The sequence below is a fragment of the Lagenorhynchus albirostris genome, chromosome 10 (assembly GCF_949774975.1).
Source record: "Lagenorhynchus albirostris chromosome 10, mLagAlb1.1, whole genome shotgun sequence".
Lineage (NCBI taxonomy): Eukaryota > Metazoa > Chordata > Mammalia > Artiodactyla > Delphinidae > Lagenorhynchus > Lagenorhynchus albirostris.
In genome coordinates this window covers 47076977-47100422 of record NC_083104.1, presented here as the reverse complement: position 1 = coordinate 47100422, position 23446 = coordinate 47076977, and the positions used below count along the sequence as shown (strand labels likewise).

Sequence of the window (23446 nt, the reverse complement as noted above, 5' to 3'; positions counted from 1 at the left end):
TAGTTCCACGACCAGGGATCAAACATGCGTCCCCTGCAGTGAAAGTGCAGAGCCTTAACCACTGGACCGCCAGGGAAGTCCGCAATTACACGTTTTATATGTTGCCGCTTGAACCCTCCTCATTTATGCTGTGCCGTTGGTTTCTCTTCCATCGCATCAATAGCTCTCTGGTGCCAGGATCCATTCTCTCTTTCCATCCTTGGTGGCTGGGGCATTGACAAAGAACCTGGGGTGGTTCAGATGACTGGAACAGAGCCTCAGCGCACAGATGAGCATCCCTCCTACTGAAACATCAGTTGGCAACATGCTGAGGCCTGGCACTAGGATGCATGTACCACAGGGCAACCAGGACAGCTACCTGGCCCCTTGACACAGCAGCTTGCACGTGTCCTCCAATGGCAGCAGGTGGTCTTTACGGCATTGGCTCCACACCCTCCAGGTTCTCTGTCGCTATCGACAGAAGACATTTGCTCCTACAGGAACTGGGCAGTCTCCTGATGTGACTTCAGCCCTTCCTCAAGCAGCCTCTCTATCCCCAAACCTACTCCTCCAGGATTCCACATATTGGCAAATAGTACCATTGTTCACCCACTAGGTGAGCCTTGTTAGAAATCACCCATAAGATAAAAGAGCTGGAAGCTGTGGGAAGGTAGAGTTTTGTATGCCTGTGGGCTGGGAATAAGCAAGTACCCCTGGTTGTGGTGGTGATGGGGGAAGAGACTGTCCTGGAACAGAGCCTCCCTGAGCATCTGGTTCCCCTTGTTGAAAGGGGACCCAGGGAGTAATAAGTGGTCCCCTTAACAGCTCCTTCTGGCCAGCATGGTCACTATTTTGACTCCTGGCTTTGTCACCGGAAAGAGACCCACACCGGCACAGAGGCTAACCTACTTCCTCTTTTTGTTCCCACGCCACAATCTGCTAATCTATGCCACAGCCGTGCTTGCTTAATAGAAAGGAAGGCAGAAGGCCACATAAGCAAAACCGAAGAACCTGCCCGAGCAAGAAAGGCCCAAGATGGCAAAAGTCAACTCTCCTGAACCGGTTCTAGCCTGACCACGAGGGCAGCACCTGTGCCGACGAGATGGAAGTGTGTGAAAGTTGCCTTTGCTTCATTACCATGCTAGGATCGCTGCCCAAATTGGAGACTTGCACTTTGCTAGGCACAACTAGTGCTGAGTGCAAGGGAGCCCAGAGGAATGCTCTTGCTCCTGCTGTTTCTGGAAATCTCCACCTCTTCCCCCAAATTCTGATGGCACACCCACCTCTTACCCCTTAAAAGTTGCGGGCTTCCCTCCCTCAAGGGGAAGGGGGCTTCAGAACAGGAGCTCTCCCCTCCTCATTTCTTGATCAACAAATAAAGTTTCTGCTCTGCTGAACCTGGTCTCATTCTATTGAGCCAGTAGCACCTAGCAAGAAAAGACCCAGTTGGGGTCCACCCAAGCAGCTGGGGATAAGAAACAGCTTTGATATCATTCTTCTCTGGGGGGAGGGAGCCCTCGAGGGAAGCCCTGCACACACATGGGGAGGGGTGTAGGAAAACGGGACAAGACTGATAGAGATCTGGGGCACGAACAAAAGGCAGGCGTCCAGCGGGTTAGATTAGGTGGGGAGTGTGGGGGACAAGCCTACGGGCTGGGCTCAGCGGCCGCCCAGAAAGGCACTAGGCCCCGGGAGAAGCCGAGACGTTGGCCCTCCCTGCTTCCTAGAGGGGCCTAGAGGCCCGGAGCGGCATGCGCGTGCGCGATACGGGCCAGCGGAGATCCCGGAAAGGGGGCAGGCGTGGGGCGGGTCGTGCAGTCCGGGGACGGAGAATCTCGCAACTGCGGGCGTCGGTGAGCGGGGCAACAGGGGGCGTCTGGGGCTGCTGTGCGGGCGCGGGGTTCCCGGGGGGCGGCGGGTGAGGCTTGGCCTGGAGGCTGCGCCCGGGCGGGGATCTTGCCTGGGAGCCCGCCCCGCCCCGGTGAGGGCGTATCTGCCTGCGTTTCGCTGCCCCGGGCGCGAATTTGGAGTAATGGTTTCTGTGTTTTATCACTTCTCCCAATTATGCAAACAAAGCGTATTCATTACAGGTAATTAGATGACGCGGGTGAGCGTAAGAAAAGTAAAAGTAACTGCAGTCCGTTAATGTTTTTGTCTGGAGGCTTCCTGACCTTTTAAAATTTGTGCATGATTATGCAAACTCTTATACGTATATGTAAATTTTAAACTACGAAACAGGATCCTACTATTGCTTAAAAATTTTCTAGTATTGTAATAAAACAGTATTGTGATAATATATGTATAACATTTACCATATGATACATAAAAATTTGCCATGTTAACCATTTAAAGTGTATTATTCAGTAGCAGTAAGTACATTCATACTGTTGCTTCTTGAAAATTATATCTTCAACTTACGGAATGCATTTGTTCCTTTATTGGTTAAAATTGATGCCAGCATTATGACACCACTGAGATATATATTTGCAAGTATAATTAAAATAAAACATTTTGTTTACAGTTTATTTCGTATAATACACACTACATGAATCTGTAAATGCTGAGCAAGTGACGTTTGTGCAGAAAAATAGCAAATTCTTTATTAGGGTGATTGTTTCTGTTTTCAAAATAAAAGAGTAGTGTCTCTAAAATGCAGTTTTTAAACACAAGTAACAGCACTAACCTAAAACCACTCTACTGTCGTCTGACATATAGGCTTAAGAAATAAGAAAATGGTCTCCTTCCTAAGTTAAGAGTGGTGGCAAGGAAAAGAACACCATCCTCTTTCAAACTGTTTGCGGGTCTGTCACCAACCAGGGTTCTTGGCCTCCTTAATCAATAGAAATTGAGAAGGCCAGACAAGAAATTCAGGCAAGGCAGCAGGAGGGAGAGAAAACAAGTAACAGGTTCCCTTGCTTGCTCCCTGAAGGGGGGGGGTTCTTACTTGGGGTGAGGGTAGGGGTAGGTCTGGGGGTCCCAAATGAGGGATGGCTTCGGTGGTCTACCACCCTTGGTGGTGCTGTGTGTAGGGTACATGGGCTATACTCTGCTTTTGCTCCCAGCTCCTTAGAAGTGGCAGTTGGGTTTTTTATCTTTTTGTATCTTGTTGTTCATAATTTGCCCCAGCTTTAGTCCCTTATAGTTTCTTTGTGTTTTGTTGGTGGAGACGTTTGTCCAGGTGCAGGCAGTGCAGCGAAGGGTCCCAGGTCCCAGCCTGTCTCACTTCCAAACTGAAAACGCCTTAATGTTAGGTCGCTTATTTTGCAAGGAAGTAATTTTCTTAGGGATTTCAGGGAGTTTCCATTTGTTATACTCATGTATATATGTGTGCATTTTCAGGGACTGACAGATGAGGCTGCTCTTGCATGTTGTTCTCAATGCTGAAGAAAGGCAGACAAATTTTGGTTTAAAAATGAGCCAAAAAGATGGGATTGTTTTGAAGATAAACCTCTATATGTACTTATAAGGAAGGGAAACTGACAAAAACATGAAAAATAGTAGCTATGCCAAGGTTAAGTTTTCTGTGGCTCTGGTATCCAGGAAGTATTAGTGCATGAGCATTCTATGCTGTCATTCTCCAGAGAAAAAATACAGAAAATGTAGTAAAATATAAGTCATTTTACTTTGCAATCTTCAATATTTTTAATATCAGAAACTGTCTGAAAGAGGTCCCTTAGGTGAGTCGTCATGTGCTCTAGACTGAATTTTTGAGCTTATACTTTTCCGTCCCTGATTTTAGGCCTCTTATCCTCCTTCCTTGTTTTATTATACTACATAAGACCTGTTGCTGTCTTTATTTCATTGTCTGTCTTCTCATAAGCTACTCAAGGCCGTGCTTTTTGTCTGCTTTATTCACTGCAGAGACCTTAGTGCCTAGGACATAGTAGGTGCTCAGTAAATATTTGTTAAATTAATGAAAAAGAATACAAATTGGAGATGATAAGCATTGACAGTATTCAGTGCCCTTATTGCCAAGTTAATCCATAATATCTAGACATTAATATTTCTAGATAGAAATAAACACAGTAACAACTCAGACTTCTTCAGTTTAAAAACCTTTTTATTTTGGGACTTCCCTGGTGGTCCAGTGATTAAGACTCAGTGCTCCAATGCGGGGGGCATGGGTTCAATCCCTGGACAGGGAACTAAGATCCCGCATGTTGCATGGTGTGGCAAAAAAAAAAACCAACTTTTTATTTTGACTAATTGTAGACTCACAGAGGGTGTCCGAACTTTACAGATTTCCCTTATATCTTTACCTGTTTTACCTAAAGGTAGTATCTTGCATAACCATAGTATAGTCATCAAACTTAAGAAATTTACAGGGGTCCAATACTGTTAATTAAACTGCTGATTTATTTAGGGTTCATCACTGTCTCACTAATGTTCTTTTCCTGTTCCAGGATCCAATCTAGAATCCCTCATTCCATTTAATTGTCATGTCTTCTTGTTCTCCTTCAGTCTGTGACAGTTCCTCAGTTTTACTTGTTTTTCACGATCTTGACACTTTTGAAGTATTTTATATTTGTAATTTTAGAATGACCCTCTCGATTTGGTTGTCAGATGTTCCCCTGCTTAGATTGAGGATGATGTCGATATGTCTTCTTACTAGTGATACTACTTTTGATCCAGTATTTCTGCCAAGTTTCATCACTGTAAAGTTGCTGTCTTTCCTTTGTAATTAGTAATTATTTTGAGGAAGACATTTTGAGACTTTGCATAGAAATATCCTTTCTCCTCAACTTTCAGCCACTAATTAGCATTTCTTGGTGGGTCTTGTCTGTAGCAGTTATTATTGTGATGTTCTTCTAGGTGCCTTTCATTTCTATTTTTTTCTTCTACATTTATTAACTGGAATTCTTTGTGAGGAATAGTTGTGCCTTTTCTCCCTTTCATTTATTTACTTAATTATATCAGTTACATCAGTGTGTGATGTTCAGTGTTTATTTTGGGGGTTTATTGCATGTATTGTTATTTATTTTGTGGCTTAAGTTATTCTGATTTTGGCCATTGGGAGCTCTTTCAAGTTGTCTTCTGTTTCCCCTTACATGCTTCCATCCTGTTGTGTGTCTTTCTCTGATTTTCAGGCACCACAAGTTACTCATCTTGTATTTTTACCTCCCCCAGCCCTGGAATCAACCATTTCTGCAAGGATTCCTGGTTTCATTCATTGTAGAGTGGTACTTAGAAACCAAATTTTGGGCACTAGGTTGAGCTCATTTTTTAATTGGCAAATTGGTATAAATATTATTTTAACATTTTAAATGTGTACTAGAAGCAATCTTTCTTTAAAAAAATTTTTTTAATTGAAGTATAATTGATTTACAGTGTTGCAGCAATCTCTGCTGTACAGCAGAGTGACTCAGTTAAACACATATAGACTTCTCTTTTAAAATATTCTTTTCCATTATGGTTCATCACAGGATATTGAATATATTTCCCTCTGCTCTACAGTGGGACCTTGTTGTTTATCCATCCTATATATAATCGTTTACATCTGCTAATCCCAAACTCCCAGTCCTTCCCTCCCCCAGCCCCCTCCCCCTTGGCAACCACAAGCCTGTTCTCTATGTCTCTGAGTCTGTTTCTGTTTGTAGATAGGTTCATTTGTGCCATATATTAGATTCCACCTATAAGTGATATCATATGATATTCATTTCTCTTTCTGACTTACTTGACTTAGTATGATAATCTCTAGTTGCATCCATGTTGCTGCAAATGGCATTATTTCGTAGAAGCAATCTTCCTTTGGGGCAATTGCCTTAGAAACTTATTGGCTTACTATCAGTGTATAAAGTAAACCTTATGTACACTCTCACTGGGCAGGAAAAACATGAGAACAAGAGACTACTTAATGAGGATTTTAAAAGGAAATCAAAATTACATTGCATATAAGATGATAAAGCAAAATGACAGAAAGAAGAAAATGTCCCTGAAAAATGCCCACACGATTGCTTGGGATTTCCCCTGTTCTTTATGCGGGCCTCTCACTGTTGTGGCCTCTCCCGTTGTGCAGCACAGGCTCCGGATGCGCAGACCCAGTGGCCATGGCTCACGGGCCCAGCCGGTCCGTGGCATGTGGGATCCTCCCGGACCGAGGCACGAACCTGTGTCCCCTGCATCGGCAGGTGGACTCTCAACCACTGAGCCACCAGGGAAGCCCTTCCCCTGTTCTTTTGAAAGCCATTTTCATTTGGGAATGAAACTGGGTGGAGGGATGAAGCTCTGGGGGAGAAGAGGCCTGCTCCATCTCAGGTTGCTCCCCAGGCCTGGGGGCTCCCATTTGTGGTATAATCTTAACAAGTTGATGAATGAAGCTTTTCTTCTGTCCTCAGAAGCTAGTTGAGACCTGGAAGGAACCCTGAGACATTAGGATACCTAAATTTAATTGGGCAGTTTCAGCTCATTGGCCCCATCTCTTTACTATGCTGTGGGGCTTTCATTCAGACTTCGAAAGGCCCAGGAGGTCATTAACTATTTTTTTTCTTTTAAAGGAATGGTTTTCTTTTTTTTTAAAATTTTTTTTGGCTGTGTCGGGTCTTAGTTGCGACATGTGGGATCTTTGTCTCAGCATGTAGGAATTGTGGTGCACGGGCTTCTCTCTGGTTGTGGCGCTCGGGCTGCATGGCGCGTGGGCTCTCTAGTTGTGGCGTGTGGGCTTAGTTGCCCCGCGGCATGTGAGATCTTAGTTCCTTGACCAGGGATTGAACCATCGTCCCCTGCATTGGAAGGCGGATTCTTTAACACTGGACCACCGGGGAAGTCCCAGAAAGTCACTAACTTTTATCCATGTTCATGGTTGCAGGGGCTGGGCTCAGAGGGCTGGAATCTTTTGCCATATTCACAGACAGTTGCCCTCATTTTTCTGTTGGTCCGTCTTCTCATCACCTCTTTACAAATACTTCACTGACCTCTTCGGACATTTCTGCAGCAGCTGCTTCAGAACAGGTCAGCTTGGAGGCTTATGTTTGGTGCTGATTTCCCTGTGGGTCTCAATTTCCTGAGATAGGTCAGTGCCATTTACATTTCCCGCTGGGTGCGTTTCTTCAAAATATTTCTCTCTGGTCTCCAGTTCATTGTGTTGCGTCTCACTCCCGGATTTCTCTGCACCTGAGTGTCTTTCTCTTCCCCAGTCTTTCTGCAAGTTTGGCTGGGAAAGTCTCTCGCCTCTTTCTCTGACTCTCAGCTCCCTCCTGAGCAGCTCCCGTTGGTGCTGCTGCGGCTCAGCAAGGCTGGAGCCTGCCCCTGCCGCTCCGGAGGCACCTTTCCTCTTCAGCCTCCCCTTGTTGTGTCTTCAAATCTCTTTTTATAGGCCTTCAGTTATGTACCTTATCACCTCTCAGTTTTTCTTTGCTTTTGTTTTCTCTGTGTATTTATTTTCCTTACCCCACCCCCTTCTTTCACAGCAAAGTTTCATTTCTCTGCCAGAACTTGAGCAGCTTCCAAAGTAGTTCTTCAATTGATTCTCCATCCCCTTGTAGCAGCACTGCAGTTTCTTTTATCCGAGTGATGACAGGCTTTCTGGTGTGAGCCTTCTTCCCATCTCAGTTTACGGTTGTCTCTATTTTGTCAGTCCTAGCAGTGCTCACTGAGTCCAGGAGACATTGCCTAGGTATTGGAGATGATGGCCTCTGTTTTAATCGTGGATGAAGGTAGTGATTTTTTTAAAAATTTGCTTAACCATGGTGGGAGACAGAGGGTTCCATGCCCTCAGGGAAAGCTAGCCATCATCTGTGATTTGGTACACAGAGCCATGGGGCCAGTTTGCAACAGGTGCCAAGGCCTGCTGTCCATATAAGTTTCATATATAGTCTGAGGTACGGGTCTAACTTCATTCTTTTGTATGAGTATATCCAGTTGTCCCAGCACCATTTGTTGAAAAGTCTCTTTTGCCTTTAAGTGGTCTTGGAACTTCCGTCAAAAATATGTTGACCTTAGATGTATCGGTTTACTTCTGGACTCTTAATCTATTTCACTGATATATGTCTATCCTTATGCCAGTATCACACTGTCTTGATGAGTGCTGCTTTGTCAAATGTTTTGAAATTGTGAAGTGTGAATCTTTCAACTTTTTTTTTTTTGGCTGTGCCGTGCAGCTTGTGGGATCTTATTTCCCTGACCAGGGATTGAACCCAGGCCATGGCAGTGAAAGTGCCAAGTCCTAACCACTGGACCGCCAGGGAATTCCCTCATCTTATTTTTATTCTTCAAGTTTCTTTTGCCTTGTACTGGAACTCTTGAATTTTCAGTGAATTTTATTATCAGCTTGTCAATTTCTGCAAAGGAACCAACTGGGTTTCTGAAAGGGATTGTGTTGAATCTGAATATCAATTTGGGGAATATCTGTTAGATGTGGGTTTAGATAAAAGAGTGTAAATTAAAGGTTTTGACTGATGTCTGGAATCATTAACAAAACGTGGGAAGATAGGAAATGAAGATAGTAAGAAGATGCGTTTTTGACACTGAGTTTATGCTACTGTGGAACACCAGGTGAAATGTTCAGTAGGCAATTACAGCTTGTGTTAGATGTGGAGGAGAGAACAAGGAACTGTGAGAGCAGCATTAGAGAATGAGATTTCTGAGAGACGGAAAGGAGAACCTCTGAGACCTGAACGCCTGCCGTGTCCGTGATGAGAGGGCAGGTGAAGGAAGAGAAGCCAGGGAATGAGGGGCAGAGAGGTGGGGGGGAGGCCAGGCAGGCTGCTGCTGGGGAAGCCACGGGAGACAGAAGGTGGTCAGAAGTGTAGCTTCCTTCCGAGAGTGGGAGAGAGAGGGCTGGAAGGAACCACCAGTTCGGTTTGAACAGGGACCTTCTTGCCTCCAGGAAAAGTTCACAGCTCACAAAGGATAATGCCTTTATGGAACAGGGATGAGGGTCCGTGTGCGTGGAGCCACCTGGGTTCTCCTGAATCCACTTGCTGGGATACAGACCTCATTGGAGCCAAGAGCAGGGCTGGTCCCACGCAGAGCTTTCTTTCCTCCCTCAGCTCAGCATGCTTCCCCGGTGCCTGCCCTTCCTCAAGTGGGGAGCATAGGAGACCAAGCAGCGGCAACTGTGCTCCGGATGGTCAGGCCCCAGGTGAGCTTCCTGAGTTCCAAGTCTGTGGTCCAGGAATAGCTAGAGCTCATCTCCGGGCCTCTGGCCCATTCTGAGTCTGCTCCTGTGGCTTCCCCGCCTAACTGCTTCCCCTGGAGCTGCTTCCGTCCACTGAGTTCATTGACTGTATCTTGCCCTGGACTTCTCCTTTTATTAATGTGTCCTTTCAGCTTCCCACCCTCCCCCCACCCCTTTTGCCACCAGGGCCCCGACCCTGTGCTCTCAGTGCCCCTAATGACTCTGCCCCTCAGACTGGGAATGTCCCTGAGCAGTAGAAACGTGTCATTCCAGGAGGCTGCAGTGTTCGAGTTCCTGTCTGTGGACTATACTCAGCAAAAGTGGAAAGGTCTGGCACTCAGCCAGAGAGCCCTGTACTGGAACATCATGCTGGAAAATTGCTGCAGCCTGGCCTCACTGGGTAATGACTCTGTTCCCCGGTACTTAGAGTCTGTCTTCTTTACACTTTCTTTGGTATATTCATTTTCTTTTTTAACTTTTTATTATGAAAATATGAAAAGACAAAGAGAGAGAATAGTATAATGAACCCCTCTCCATCATCACCCACTTTAATAGTTATTAACATTCTCCTTATTATTAACTGAGCTGGGCCAGTTTATTAGAGTTTGTAGTTGGAAGGAGTAGAGTGCCATTCAGTTATTGTAAGTGATGAGCTAAGTTACTTACAGTAAGACTAAAGGAATAGAAGCCCTGAACAGACTGACCAGCTAGACCAGACTTCGGGAAACGAAGCCTTGTGGGGACCTGGGAACCTGGGAACCTCAGCAGTGGAAGTGAAAGGATTTTTACACCAGTGTCGTAAGACAGCTGTGCCCTGCGTATCCGTTTGCTCTTCCCACTGATACCCATTCTCTTTATTTACTCTGAATCTTTTTTCCCCTTCCAAGCTCCTTCTTAATTAGACTTTCTGTTTCCTTCTATATTCTGCTTGCTGTGGCTCCTGATGGTTGCCTTCTCTCCATGCATCATTTCAGCTTGAGCTCTTGTAATTTCCTTAGTTTTTCCATCCTTCCGTTTAGAATTTATGTAAAAAGGGACTCCAAGGGTGGTTCAGCCATTAAATATCATCTTTGTTTGAGCAGTACTTTGGCCCAGGCCACGCAGAGGCTGATGACTAATCTACAGATAAGCTACACTGGGGTCTAGTGCTTGGCCGTGTTCCAATCACCTGTTGTCCATCATGGGATGAGCTGTGTTGCTTGGCACAAAGCATGGTTGCCTCAGCTTCCCCTTCAGAAAGACAGGGGCAGGGCTGCTTCCTGGAAGGGGCTGTTGTCAGGGCAGGTTCTGGGGTTGACCAGTCTAGGGCAGTAGCCTACTCTGGAGAGGGTGAGCTTAGAATCAATGAACCAAATATCTTTAACTTTCCGTATGCTAAGGTGGTATGATGGCTTGCGGCCTTGGTTAAGATGTGATTGAAAGGAACCAATATTTCTGTGTTTAGGTATGACCGTGATTGCTCTGCCTTCTCCCAACTTTTGTATTCAAAAATTCTAGAATTCAAAAGCAGATACTCAGCTGCTCAGTCTCATTATGATTCCAGATTATCAAGATACAAAACATGTATTTTGATTTACGTTTCAAATTATAAAAATTAATTTTTATAGGAGTGCCTACTGACACCTACCAGTCCAGTGCTCCAGGGACTAGGGGGTACCCAATTTTACAGCTTTGCTTTCCCCTTCAATACTTTTCCCCAGTATTTCTCTACCCATGGCTTCTCCAAATCTTGTCACTGTCCTGTTATACCAGAATCACTTCTTTATGTACACTTTTTCCTAATCACATCCTCATAATATAAATTTGCTTTCTACTCTCAGGTTTGCCCACATTGTTTCTCATATTTGTTTTGAGGTATTTGCCACCACTCTCTCTCCCCAACATCTTTGCTGAGAACTGTGGAACCATACAATGTCATGGTTGGAAAGGACCTTAGGGTTCCTCATTTTACTAAGGAGACATCACATCTAAGTGACTTCTGGAAGATCACACCATGCTTTACAGTCTGGTCTCTTGCCTTTCAACTGGCCTGTTCACCTGGCTGTGCTGGCTCAGCATCCCTCTGTCCTGAGGGCTGTTCTTCCGCCCTCCTCCACTGACCAGCTTCCCGTCTTTGTTTTTCTGTCCATGAAGAAAAATTTGAGCCATTTCCCATTTTCTCTCCTGTTATTTATTTATTTTTGCGGTACACGGGCCTCTCACTGTTGTGGCCTCTCCCGTTGCGGAGCACAGGCTCCGGACACGCAGGCTTAGTGGCCATGGCTCACGGGCCCAGCCGCTCTGCGGCATGTGGGATCTTCCCAGACCGGGGCATGAACCCTCATCCCCTGCATCGGCCACCAGGGAAGCCCTCTCCTGTTCTTAATGTGTCTCCTCATTCCTTACGTGTAATGTGAAGTTTTTTCAAGTACATAGACTCCTGATGATTCTCTTTCTTCAGTAGGACAAGAAATGAGTGAAAGTTGTTTTCTTCTTTCTTTTGGCAGCAGGTGAGAACAGGATGGAGAGTTCAGAGTTGCCTCCAAAGCAGGAACTTTCTAAAGTTTTGAAGTCATCTGATAGGACCTCAGTAGTACTCTGTGGAATGATTCCAGGAGAACCAGAAGCTGGAGATGCCTGTGAAGAGGCTTTAGAGAAGCTAGAAGTTCAACCCTCAGGTGAAGAAGGGACCAGACTGGAAAGGGATTTCTTGGAAATAACACAGGAAGATAAAAATAAATCCACAAAAGATGGGTGTGATGAATATAAGGAACTTGGGGGACATCCAGACCTGTCCTCCAGTCCTGCAGAACATCAAGGAGTTCTGAAGGGGCAGAAATTCTATCGATGTGATGAATGTGGCAAAGCTTTTAATTGGAGTTCTCACCTCATTGGGCATCAGAGAATCCACACTGGGGAGAAACCTTATGAGTGCAATGAGTGTGGCAAGACCTTCAGGCAGACTTCTCAGCTTATAGTCCATCTCAGAATCCACACAGGGGAAAAGCCCTATGAATGCAGTGACTGTGGTAAGACCTATCGCCACAGCTCCCATCTCATTCAACACCAGAGACTCCATACTGGGGAGAAACCGTATAAATGTATTGAATGTGGAAAAGCTTTCAATGAGAGTTCCAAACTCTTTGACCATCAGAGAACCCATACTGGGGAGAAACCATATGGATGCAATGAATGTGGAGCAGTCTTTAGTCGGAGTAAAAGCCTTGTCCGCCATCAGGTACTTCACACTGGTGAGAAACCTTACAAGTGTAATGAGTGTGGGAAAGCTTTCTGTTCTAACAGAAATCTTATTGACCATCAGAGAATCCACACTGGGGAGAAGCCTTATGAATGTAATGAATGTGGCAAGGCCTTCAGTCGAAGTAAATGTCTTATTCGACATCAGAGCCTCCACACTGGGGAAAAACCATTCAAATGCAGTGAGTGTAGGAAAGCCTTTAATCAGATCTCTCAACTTGCTGACCATGAGCGAATTCATACTGGAGAAAAACCCTTTGAATGTAATGAGTGTGGTAAGGCATTCAGTCTGAGTAAATGTCTCATTCGACATCAGAGACTTCACACGGGTGAAAAGCCCTATAAATGCAATGAGTGTGGAAAATCCTTCAATCAAAACTCATACCTCATTATTCATCAGAGAATTCACACTGGTGAGAAACCTTATGAATGTAATGAATGTGGGAAGGTCTTCAGTCATAATTCTAGCCTTATGGTACATCAGAGAACCCATACTGGGGAGAAACCATATAAATGCAAAGATTGTGAGAAATCTTTTCGTGACAGCTCACAACTCACTGTGCACCAAAGAGTTCACACTGGAGAGAAACCCTATGAATGTATTGAATGTGGGAAAGCCTTCAGTCAGCGTTCTACTTTCAGTCACCACCAGCGAACTCACACTGGAGAAAAGCAGTCAGGTCTGGCTCGGTTTGTTTTTTAAGATGTGATTCTCTAAGACAGCAAGGAACTCTGAGTTAAGGTTTCTATAGAAGAAGTATGCTCACCCTGGTCTCCTCTTGGAACCACTAATCAAAGTGGATCATTCCCTAAATGCTTTCTGGTGGTCAGGAAGGTGGGAGAGTGGGAGTAACAGTACCATCCTTCCCCACTAAGGACTACACATTTCATGTGCTTGTAGGTTTCCTTTTTCTTCACCTTTTTTTTTTTGGCCATGCCATGCGGCTTGTGGGGGAGCTTTCCTGACCAGGGATCAAACCCACGCCCTCAGCAGTGAAAGCAAGGAGTCCTAACCAGTGGACCACCAGGGAATTCCCGTCTTTCACTTTTAAAAAAAATTAAAATCTATCTTGTTTCTTAATTATTTGTCCCACAATTATATTCTTAAGGAAAGAGATATTTCCTTATTCTATTCCACCTCCTCCATTTTACCATTTATATAAAGTCATTCTCCAAGACTCTGAGTCATACTTTCTACCTCTTGAATGTGCCCCTTTAAAAATTACTTTAATCTAGACTCTCATCACTTGTGTTCTCTACCTAGAAAAGCTTTTCTTCCTGTTGGCCAATCTGTGTCCCTTGAACCTTTAAGATCTAGGTCATCTCTGAAGGACTTTCTTCTTAAAATGCTCATTTTTTCCTCCTAACCTGTTGATTGACCTCAGTGTTTTGAATTAACCTGTGCTGTAATTTGCAATTGTTATATAATTGCCTTGTTAATTCTCAACCTAATGCCCCTTTGTGTCCTTTTATACTAACTTCATGTAGGCTTTCAGGTTGGGTATAGTATCTATTTCTTTTAGCATATAGATAATACTTTGCTTATTCTAGTTGTTAAATAGCTTTTAAAAACTCGCCTCTCCAACTGAACCATGCTTAAAGTGGGCATGAACTCCCCTTTCACCACCAGACCTAAAATTTCTAAAGATGGGTATCATAGGATATCAAATACAAAGGCCTCATTCATATCTTCTCCTTGTGTCCTTTAGAGTCTTACTACTGTTACCTCAGCCTCAGAGAGTTAATGGATTTGTGTTTTAGTGTGTGCAGGTGTGTGTGTATATGTATGTATCTAGGTATTGGAGGCAGCTGTCACGTTCCAGTGATAATGTACTTTGCCATGAACACGGACTCCGGTTCTGTACTAGCTTTCTCCACCCTGCTGTCTAAGTACAAGAACAGCATCAAAGTTTACTGCAAAGAAGACTCAACTTCCATGGCAATTTCAGTTCCTAGCATTCTTGGATGATTGAAATGAACAGTAATGAAGTTTGTGACAAGATAATAGAGTCACACCATTCTGATTTCCTTACCAACTGGTTCTAGATGCCTGCAACTGTCATCTGATTTTTAGGTGAGAGGTGTACGCTTAATTATTGTGATTATCTTCTGGGCCAACTTTCATACCTCAAAGGCATAAGAAAATCTCTTCAGGGGATTTCCTCTTCTACAGTCATGTATCAGACACAAGTTTTTCTTTCCATCCTTGTAGTAGGGCCTCAATGCTAGGGGATCTTTGCCCCTGGTAGCTACCCTCTTCCTCTTAGCAATATGACAGGATCAGCAGTGTGGCAGAGGAGGAGGAGGTTAGAGGGGCAATGTCAGGCACATAACCTAGAGGAGAGAGATTTTTGTGAGCTGTGATTTATGTCTCCAAGACAGTGGAGAAGAAGGGGAAGAGAGTTGAGGCTCAAGAAAATTAAGAATTAGGGGCTTCCCCGGTGGCGCAGTGGTTGAGAGTCCGCCTGCCAATGCAGGGGACACAGGTTCGTGCCCCGGTCCGGGAAGATCCCACATGCCGTAGAGCGGCTGGGCCCGTGAGCCATGGCCGCTGAGCCTGCGCGTCCGGAGCCTGGCTGGGCCCGATAGCCATGGCCACTGAGACTGCGCGTCCGGAGCCTGTGCTCCGCAACGGGAGAGGCCACAACAGTGAGAGGCCCGTGTACCGCAAAAAAAAAAAAAGAAAGAAAATAAGAATTAGATATGATTCTGGGTGAGGCATCTCAGAAAATGTTAGAGTGTTTATTAGGAGCCTAAAAAATTACTGAACCGAGGACAGAACTGGAAATTTGCCATTTGTGAATATTTTAAATTTCTGTTATAGCTATATTTTTGGTGTTTATTTTCATTTTTTTTAAACCAATAGGACTTTCTTTTTAAAAATATTTTACTTTGGAAGCTCCCAGATTCCAGGGGAGAGCCTAACCCCATATGAACACACGGGTCCAGCCCTCTACTCTGATTTCAACATGACTGGTTATGTCTTTAGTAGAGAACCCTCTGTCAAGTATTGTAATTTTTTATCTTCTGGTTCTGCTTATACCGTACCACACTAAGGCTCTGGAGGGAGGGGTCCAGCACTGTTCATAACCCTGTTAGCTGACCACCATCCGTCCGGGTTAGGTGCTAAGTAGCAGTGAATATCCTTACTTGCTAGAAAAGCACTCAGGCTCTTGGTTGCAGGAAAAGAGGCTACGTTTAAAAGCCACACCTCAATTTCTACTGGTTATTGCTAGTGTTTTAATAATTAGTGATTTAAAAAAAATTTTTTACTTGGATCCAATTACCTTGCTAGATTAGTTTTGGTTTGAAGAGTTTTTCAGTTTCATTTCCTAGCTTTTCTAGGTATACAATAAGTAACGATTAGTGTTCTCTTAATTCTAATCTGTATGCCACTTACGTCTTGCATGAGCACAAATATTTTTAAAATGTTGAATAGTGAATAACAGGCGTTCAGTGTCTTGTTCCTAACTTTCAGGAGAAAGGTTTTTTAGGATTTCACAGTTTTATATGGCGTTCACCCTCATTGTTTGTGATAAATTTCTGTTTGGGAAGTTTTCTTCTATTCCTATTTTTAGAAGAAGCAATATGTTATAGTGGTAAAGAGCACAGATTTTGTGCCTGGAAGCCTAGGTTCAAATCCTGCCTCCACCGCTTTCTTTAGGTGTGTGATCCTGGGCAAGTTGCTTTGCCTCCTTTCGTCTTCCATGTGTAAAATGGAGCTACCTCATAGGGCCTTGAGGATAAAATCAGTTCGTAAGTGTAACGCACTTGAAACAATACTTGGCATGTAGTATACCCTATAGCAAATTATTATTATACTTAAGTTTTTATTAGGAATGGATGCTAAGTTCTGTCCGACTTTTAAAAATCTGTTGGTGTAATGTTATGGTTTTATCATTCTTTTCAGAATCGATTTTGCTGACAAGTTTCCAAATGAAATTTCCTTGTGTTCCTGGAATAAAATCCATTTTTTTTGTGGTGATTTTATTTTAATTTTTAAGTACAGAACTAGATTCAATTTGCTTTGCAAAATGAATTTGGAAGTTTTGTTTTATTCTCTTATTACCTGGAAGAGTTTGCATAATGAGGGGATTATTCTTTGAAGCATAAAAATAACTGGGCCTGATCCCTTTTTGGGAGGAAGGGGATTGGGGGGGACATATCTTTAGCAGCTGTCTTAGTTTGGGTTGCTATAACAAAATACCACAGACTGGGTGGCTTAAACAACAGACATTTATTCCTTACAGTTCTGTAGGCTGGGAAGTCCAAGATCAAGTTGCTAACATGGTCAGCTTCTGGTAAGGATCCTTTGAGTCTTGGCTGCCATCACCTTCTTGCTATAGCCTCACATTGTAAAGAAAGAGAACAGCTCTCTGTCTCTTCCTCTTCTAATAAGGACATTACTTCCATCATGAATGCCCTACCCACATAAACTAATCTAACCCCAGTTACTTCCCAAAGGCCCAACTCTACCTACCATCACCCTTGGGATTAGGCTTCAATATATGAATTTCAAGGAAACAAACATTTGGTCCATAAATTCTGAGTCCGGCTTTCCCAAATTCATGTCCTTCTCATTTGCAAAATAAGTTAATTCCATCCCAACAGCCCCAAAGTCTTAATTCAGCACTCCTAGTGGAAAGGCTGAAGTCCACAAATTCTCATCTAAATCAGATATGGGTGAGATTTGAGCTACGATTCATCCTGAGGCAGAGTTCCTCTCCGGCTGTGAACCTGTGAAACCAGACAGGTTATGTGCTTCCCAAATACAGTACTGGGGGCTTCCCTGGTGGCGCAGTGGTTGGGAGTCCGCCTGCCGATGCAGGGGACGCGGGGTTCATGCCCCAGTCCGGGAGGATCCCACATGCCGCGGAGCGGCTGGACCCGTGGGCCATGGCCGCTGGGCCTGCGCGTCCGGAGCTTGTGCTCCGTCACCAGAGAGGCCACAACAGTGAGAGGCCCGCGTACCGCAAAAAACAAACAAACAAACAAAAAAACAAAATACAGTGCTGGGACAGTTATAGGATCAACATTGTATGTTGAAAAAACCTGCAGTTCTTCCCTCCTGTGTCACCTTCACTACTCAGAACGTTTCAGTTCTTACACTTGAGGTCACCAGATGTGTGGGTGGCTTCCCCCACACTAATTCTCTGCAACACCAGCTGGGTGTCCTACTATTTAACTCAATTCTGACACTACGTGGAAATAGATCGCACAGCTTAAGGGCTTAGTCTCATAAGACTCACACACACCTCATCCCCCCACCCCACCCCCACCAACTTTAGATACTAGTTCCAAGCCCAAGTTATCACCTGTGTTACTGACCAACCAGCTATAGATGAGAGGTTCCAACAGCCCCCTCTTTGGGTTTAGTTTGCTAGAGTGGCTCACAAAACTCAGGAAAACAGTTTCCTTACATTTACCGGTTTATTATAAAGGAATATGATAAAGGATACATATGAATAGCCAGATGAAGAGATACATAGGGGAAGGGCTGGGAAGGTCTTGAGCGCAAGAGCTTCTGTCCCTGTGGAGTCAGGATGTGTCACCCACTGGGGAGCTCTCTGAACCTGGTTCTATTGGGATTATTATGGAGGCTTCGTCGTGTAGGCATGGTCAATCATTAAGTCCATTCCCAGCCCTTCTCTCTTATCAGGAGAACGGGACTGGGGGAAGGGGGCTGAAAATTCCGAGCTCTGAATCATGGCGTGGTCTTTCTGGTGACCAGCTCTCATCCAGGAGCTCACCCAGAGTTGCTTTATTAGAATAAAAGATGCTCCTATCACTTAGGAAATTACAAAGGTTTCAGGACCCCTGTGTCAAGAACCAGGGTCAAAGACCAAATATTAGAACAAAAGATGCTCCTAGAGCTCTTATAACTTAGAAAATTCCAAGGGTTTCAGGGGCTCTGTGCCAGGAACTGGGGGCAGAGACCATTGTAATCTCACACATTCCAATTCCAAAAAGGAGAAATCAGAAGGAAGAAACTGTGCTAGGGCCTGAGCAAGTCTAAAACTTAGCAAAGCAAGTTACATGAGATCTTAAGGCTCAAGAATAACTTTTTGGTCGGTCCTCTGCCCTCCAGGACCACTGGGGTGATGGTCCCACCTTCTGGATGCTCTGGGGAGCATCCAGAGCTCAGATGGAGTCAGAGCTCCAGGGGAGTCTATCCCAAGGCTCTGGGTGGCTCTGCCCCCATGGCTTCTGTGGAAGCTGTCTGGTCTGTTTGAAACCGAGGTGGTAAACCCTGATCATCTCTGAATCACCTTCAGGGTTATTCTTCCTTTGTCTTGAAGAATAAGCACACTTTTGCAATCTGTCTTCATTTCTCGTTTTAGGACTTCAGATGCAGTCAAATTGGAGGTTAGGGCTTCAACATGTTAATTTAGGGGGGACACAATTTAGTCCATAGCAATACCTCAATTCCCCTGCAATACATCGCCAGTGGTCGGCCTAGATCTGCAGCAAGTCTAGTTATCCCCAGAACTACTTTTCATCCACTGTGTTGACATCCTCATTGCTGGCCTGACCAAGAAACACCTTGACCAGTCCGTACCTAAGGTTGTAGATCTTATGACATGCAGGAAGGGCCGACAACACTGATGAGATGCAGAGACCTGCTCAAAAGTGCAGTTTCTGGGAGCCACCTGGGCCAGTAATCAGAGGAGTATTCCTGAGAAAGTCAGCCGAAAACTGCTGTCCTTGGCAGCCCCCGCCAACAAGAAAGAGCCTCCATAACTGGTAGGCCTTCTTGGCTGTCAGAGGCAACATGTATCACATCTGGGTATTCTTTTGGTCCCTTATGTCATGGTTACTCACAAGACAGACATCCTTGGATGGGATCCCCAACAGCAGCAGACTCTAGAGGCTGTGCAAGATGCATTGGCATGGACGCCGTCATTGGGACCAATGGTGCTTGCCAGCCCTCTGGAGCTCCACATCTTGGCGATTTACTTGTGAGGATTGGAGCCTATGGCAACAAGAGACTGCTACTTGGGTACATAGGCCCCTTGGGTTTTGGACTGGTGAATACTGAAGATAGCTGCCAGATACACCCCCTTCAAATGGCAACTCCTAGCTGGCCTTTGGCCCTAATGGAAACAGAGCTCCTGACCACCAAAGCCCTGTATGTGACCTTAAGACCTGAGCTGTCCATCCTCAAGTGAGTACTCACTTATGCTACTAATAAAATAGGACAGGCTCAGCAAAGTGCTATCATTAAATGGAAATATTACATCCAAGATCAAGCCTGAGTGGGATTCCAGGGGGTCAGCCAACTCCATGAAGTAGCTGTCTTTCCAGAAAAGGCTGAACAGGCTGTAGGCTCTCGCCACTCCCTTAGTGAAGTGCAGCCCATGGTTCAAAGATGTTCCAGCTGATGGTATAGTTTGTGTTTGCACTTTTTTTAAACGAGTTGGTCAGTCAGATGCAGCCAGAAGAGGAGACAGAGGAGAGGCACCAGAGAAAAAAAGACCCAAACTTTATTATACTCACTGATCCTAGAGACAGGAGGCATGGCACTCCACACTGGACCACATGGGTAAGCCACCAGGGTGGTGAAGAGTCAGGGGTCAGGAGTGAGGGGAAGGTTTAGGTCATGGTCTTTACAGGGATTTTCAAGGGAAAGGCAAGGCAGTATTTGATGGGTTTGGGGCTGAAGGGGTGGTTCCTAGTTGCCTAGCACCTGGCCCTGGGATGATAAAGGCAGAGGAATATTGTCTCCTGGGGTGTATGGGCCAGTAGAGGTGGTGAGGCTCTGGACTGGTTAGTTTGCATATCAAAGACATGCCTCTGGCTGGGACATTTGCTATCTCTAAGAATTGGCTAGCCCTAGGAAGGGCAGTCGCCCCAGCCAGAATGTTCTTTTGGGGGAGATGTCAAACATCATAGCATACAGAAAATTAAAAAAAATATTTAAGTACAATAAGTCCTCTGAAGTTTTGGCATCATGTTAACGAAAGTTTGGGGTGATGATAATGGAGATGTTTAGAGAGTAGGGCAAAGTTGCCCTAAACAGCATAGAAAAGATTTTATTACGAGAGTAAAATAGAGGAACATTCTGTTCTAGAATGTAGAATTATAAGGAATCTCTGCAGGCCAGCCCATAAATAAGTTTCCCATTTTTTATGGCATTAGCCAAGAAAAATAGATTTGAAATTTTGGGAGTCTAAGAGCCTCAAGGTTAAGAAAAACAACCAATCACAAACAAGTCACTGGGTTTTCCCAAATAAATGCAACCACTTCAGCTATAGCCAATCAAGCAATTTCCTTGCTTTTCTTCCTTGTCCTCTCTATAAAAACCTTGCATCTAGCTCCTGTTGGTGGAGTGGTCCTAACTACTTCCAGGTTGGTGCTGATTTGAATTGATGTTTGCTCAAATAAACTCTTAAAAATTTTAATGTCTCAATTTATCTTTTAACAGTACCAACTGTTGGTGATGTTAAAGGGACATAGAAATTGTCATGACTCCTAGTGGAAGTCCCTCTCTATCAATTCTTCCCTTTGCCTTCCTCTGATCCTAGAACTGGAATAATGCCTTTTGCTGATACAGATGGTTAATGGTCCCTGAGGAATAATGGTCATGAGTCCCCCAGGGGGAGGAGAAACCTCCGGTTCCGGTTGATATGAATGTGCTTCTTCATTAGTGGTCAGATTCTATCTTTGGCTTTGACTCAATGTTTTACCAAGGCTTTTGACCCAGAATCATACTCCTGCCCCTTCCTTGAATAGAAACCAATTATCTCAGTTTCAGAAGGAAGCTGCAAAGAGAAAAAAAACACGGACTTCTTAGAACCACCTAGGCCCAAGATGGTGGAAGATTTGACTTCCAGTAGATCTTGAGCCTCATTATACACTCATTGTAATACATTAGGATGCTAAAATACACACCCGCCAGCACCGTGACAGTTGACAATTGCCATGACAACAACCGGAAAAACCCATTCAAGGACTGAAAAGGCGTGTTGCATCAGTTCCACATCCAAACCACACCCCTGTTCTTAGATAAGTCGTAAATATTCCTCCCACTCTTTCCAATTCCCTACCTTTAACCTCCACCCTCCTATGTATTTGGCGTTTCTGCCCGAACTGGGTTGAGAAGTTGATTTGTGAACTAGGTTTCGGGTTCTCCATTCTTTGGCCATTGAATAAAGCTTGTGCTGTTCCGGTCTCAGCATCGGTTTCATAATTGGCTGTGTGAATCTAATCGGGAAAAGAACCTCCCTGGCTGAGACAAAAGGTCGCAGGTCCAGTCAACCAATTTGGTAATACTTTGAATCCCCCTGTACCTCTTTCAGCGGCACTGAGTACAGCTGCTAATGCCTCTGGATGGTCATCTGCCTGATCCTTCCTGTATGCAAATTACCTGCATCATTTCTTTGGTCTCAAACTTCCTTCTCAGTTCAGAGGTTATTGTGGAGCTTAACAGTAGAACAGCCATCTTAGGCTGGGGAGGTCATTTCAAGATAAGAGAATTGCACCCTCCCCCAGTGGAAAATTACCAGCAGTCACAAGAAGTTGGCGGTCCTGGAAGAGTGAGTAACGACACACCCAGCCCTAACCACCACATGGGTGGAACATTAATCCGAGGGTGACCAGAAGGGACCATAAAAAAAGTCCAGTTTCTCTCCCCCAGGGGCAAACCTCCTCTTGGTCTCACCCGCTGCTCCCTTGCAGTGTACTCAGTAAATCTCGCTTTCTACCCTTGCTTCTTTTTTTTTTTTTTTAACCCTTGCTTCTGACTCAGTAAATTCTTTTACAGCTGGAGTTGCTGCCCCATCACTTCACCCTGCGGTGGTTATCATTACATACCCCTGCCATCCAACACTTGGAATACAGCAATAAACAAAAACAGATTCCATAGTCTTTCTTCCCCATGTCTATGGCCTGACACAAAGATAGACAGATCCCCTACCCATTACCAATAGAGTTTCAACTCCCCATGAGAGCCTTCCTGATGCTGTCTCTACCCCTGCATCCAGAGGCATACCATAATCTTTTTGGAGGAAGATAGAGGAGGACTTAGGGGGGTAAGGGATGGAAGTATGTGTGTGAATTCCTGGTAAGGGAAAAGGGGCTGAATTCCATTTTAAATCCTTTTTAGTACTACTTAAAGTATCAGTATTTCTTTGATACAAGTTAGAAAGTAGTTAAAAAATTCACTTACAAACATCACTTTGTAAAAGAGAACACATTGTTTGATTTCCTGTTTTTTCCCCACAAAGAGGGGCTCAGGGTTTGTGACCAGAAAGAGTGAAAATCCCACCAGGACAATTTTCTTTCTGTCACTTGGCTACAGCTGATTCTCAGTTGTACATTCTGATCTTTCTTCGGTCACAGTCCAGACCCCCATCCTCACTCACCATACCCAAACTTACCTCTTCACATTTCAAAATAGGAGGTAAAGGAAACTCCCTGGCAGTCCAGTGGTTAGGACTCCAAGCTTCCACTGTTGCGAGCCTGGGTTCCATCCCTGGTCAGGGAATTAAGAACCCCACAAGTCTCGTGGTGCAGCCAAAAATAAAAAACTAAACAAAATAGAAGGTAAAAATTAAGGGGGAACCTTTCCCCCTTCTTTTTCAAAGTCAGAAAGCTGATGCAATTTAAATTTGAAAACACGCAAATGAACAAAACCCTTCAGTCTGTGGCTTTTGCACACTGCAGGGAATCAGGGTAAAAGGAAGGATCCTGCACTCCCGGGTAGTCAACTTTGGCTACATGTTGGGATCACCTGGGGAGTTAAAGAAGTAGGAACGCTTGGGCCCCACCCACAAAGCTTTGCGCTTAGCTGATTGTAAGGTCGGATCCTAACAAACGGCACCGCGAGAAACAGAGGAAAGCTTCAAGTGAGCTTTATTAGGGAGCGCTCCCGGGCGAGGTTCACTGGTCCGAGAGAAAGGGGCCAGAGAAGGTGCACCCGGGCGAGGGTTGGGCAAGATTTTATAGGGGAAGAAGGGAAAGGGGTGTGGTGAATCTGGGAGGGCGCAGGGTATTCCTTATTTGGTGGTCTTTTCGGGTATCCTGGGGGACCGTTAGTCCCGCCCCTCGAAAGGCGGGAAGGCTGGGCCGGGTGCAAAGTCCCCAGGTCAGTTCCTGGAACTGGGTGGTCCAGAG

At 44.8% G+C, this 23446-nt stretch overlaps 1 protein-coding gene across 1 annotated transcript; it reads left to right on the top strand.

Moving 5' to 3' along the window:
* The first annotated feature begins 1807 nt into the window (after nucleotides 1-1807).
* On the top strand, nucleotides 1808-13412 carry LOC132528056 (zinc finger protein with KRAB and SCAN domains 7-like). The gene is made up of 2 exons (XM_060164079.1): nucleotides 1808-1832; nucleotides 11584-13412. The coding sequence occupies exon 2, from the start codon at nucleotides 11595-11597 to the stop codon at nucleotides 13032-13034; it is 1440 nt and encodes a 479-aa protein (XP_060020062.1). The 5' UTR covers nucleotides 1808-1832; nucleotides 11584-11594; the 3' UTR covers nucleotides 13035-13412.
* Nucleotides 13413-23446: the final 10034 nt, after the last annotated feature.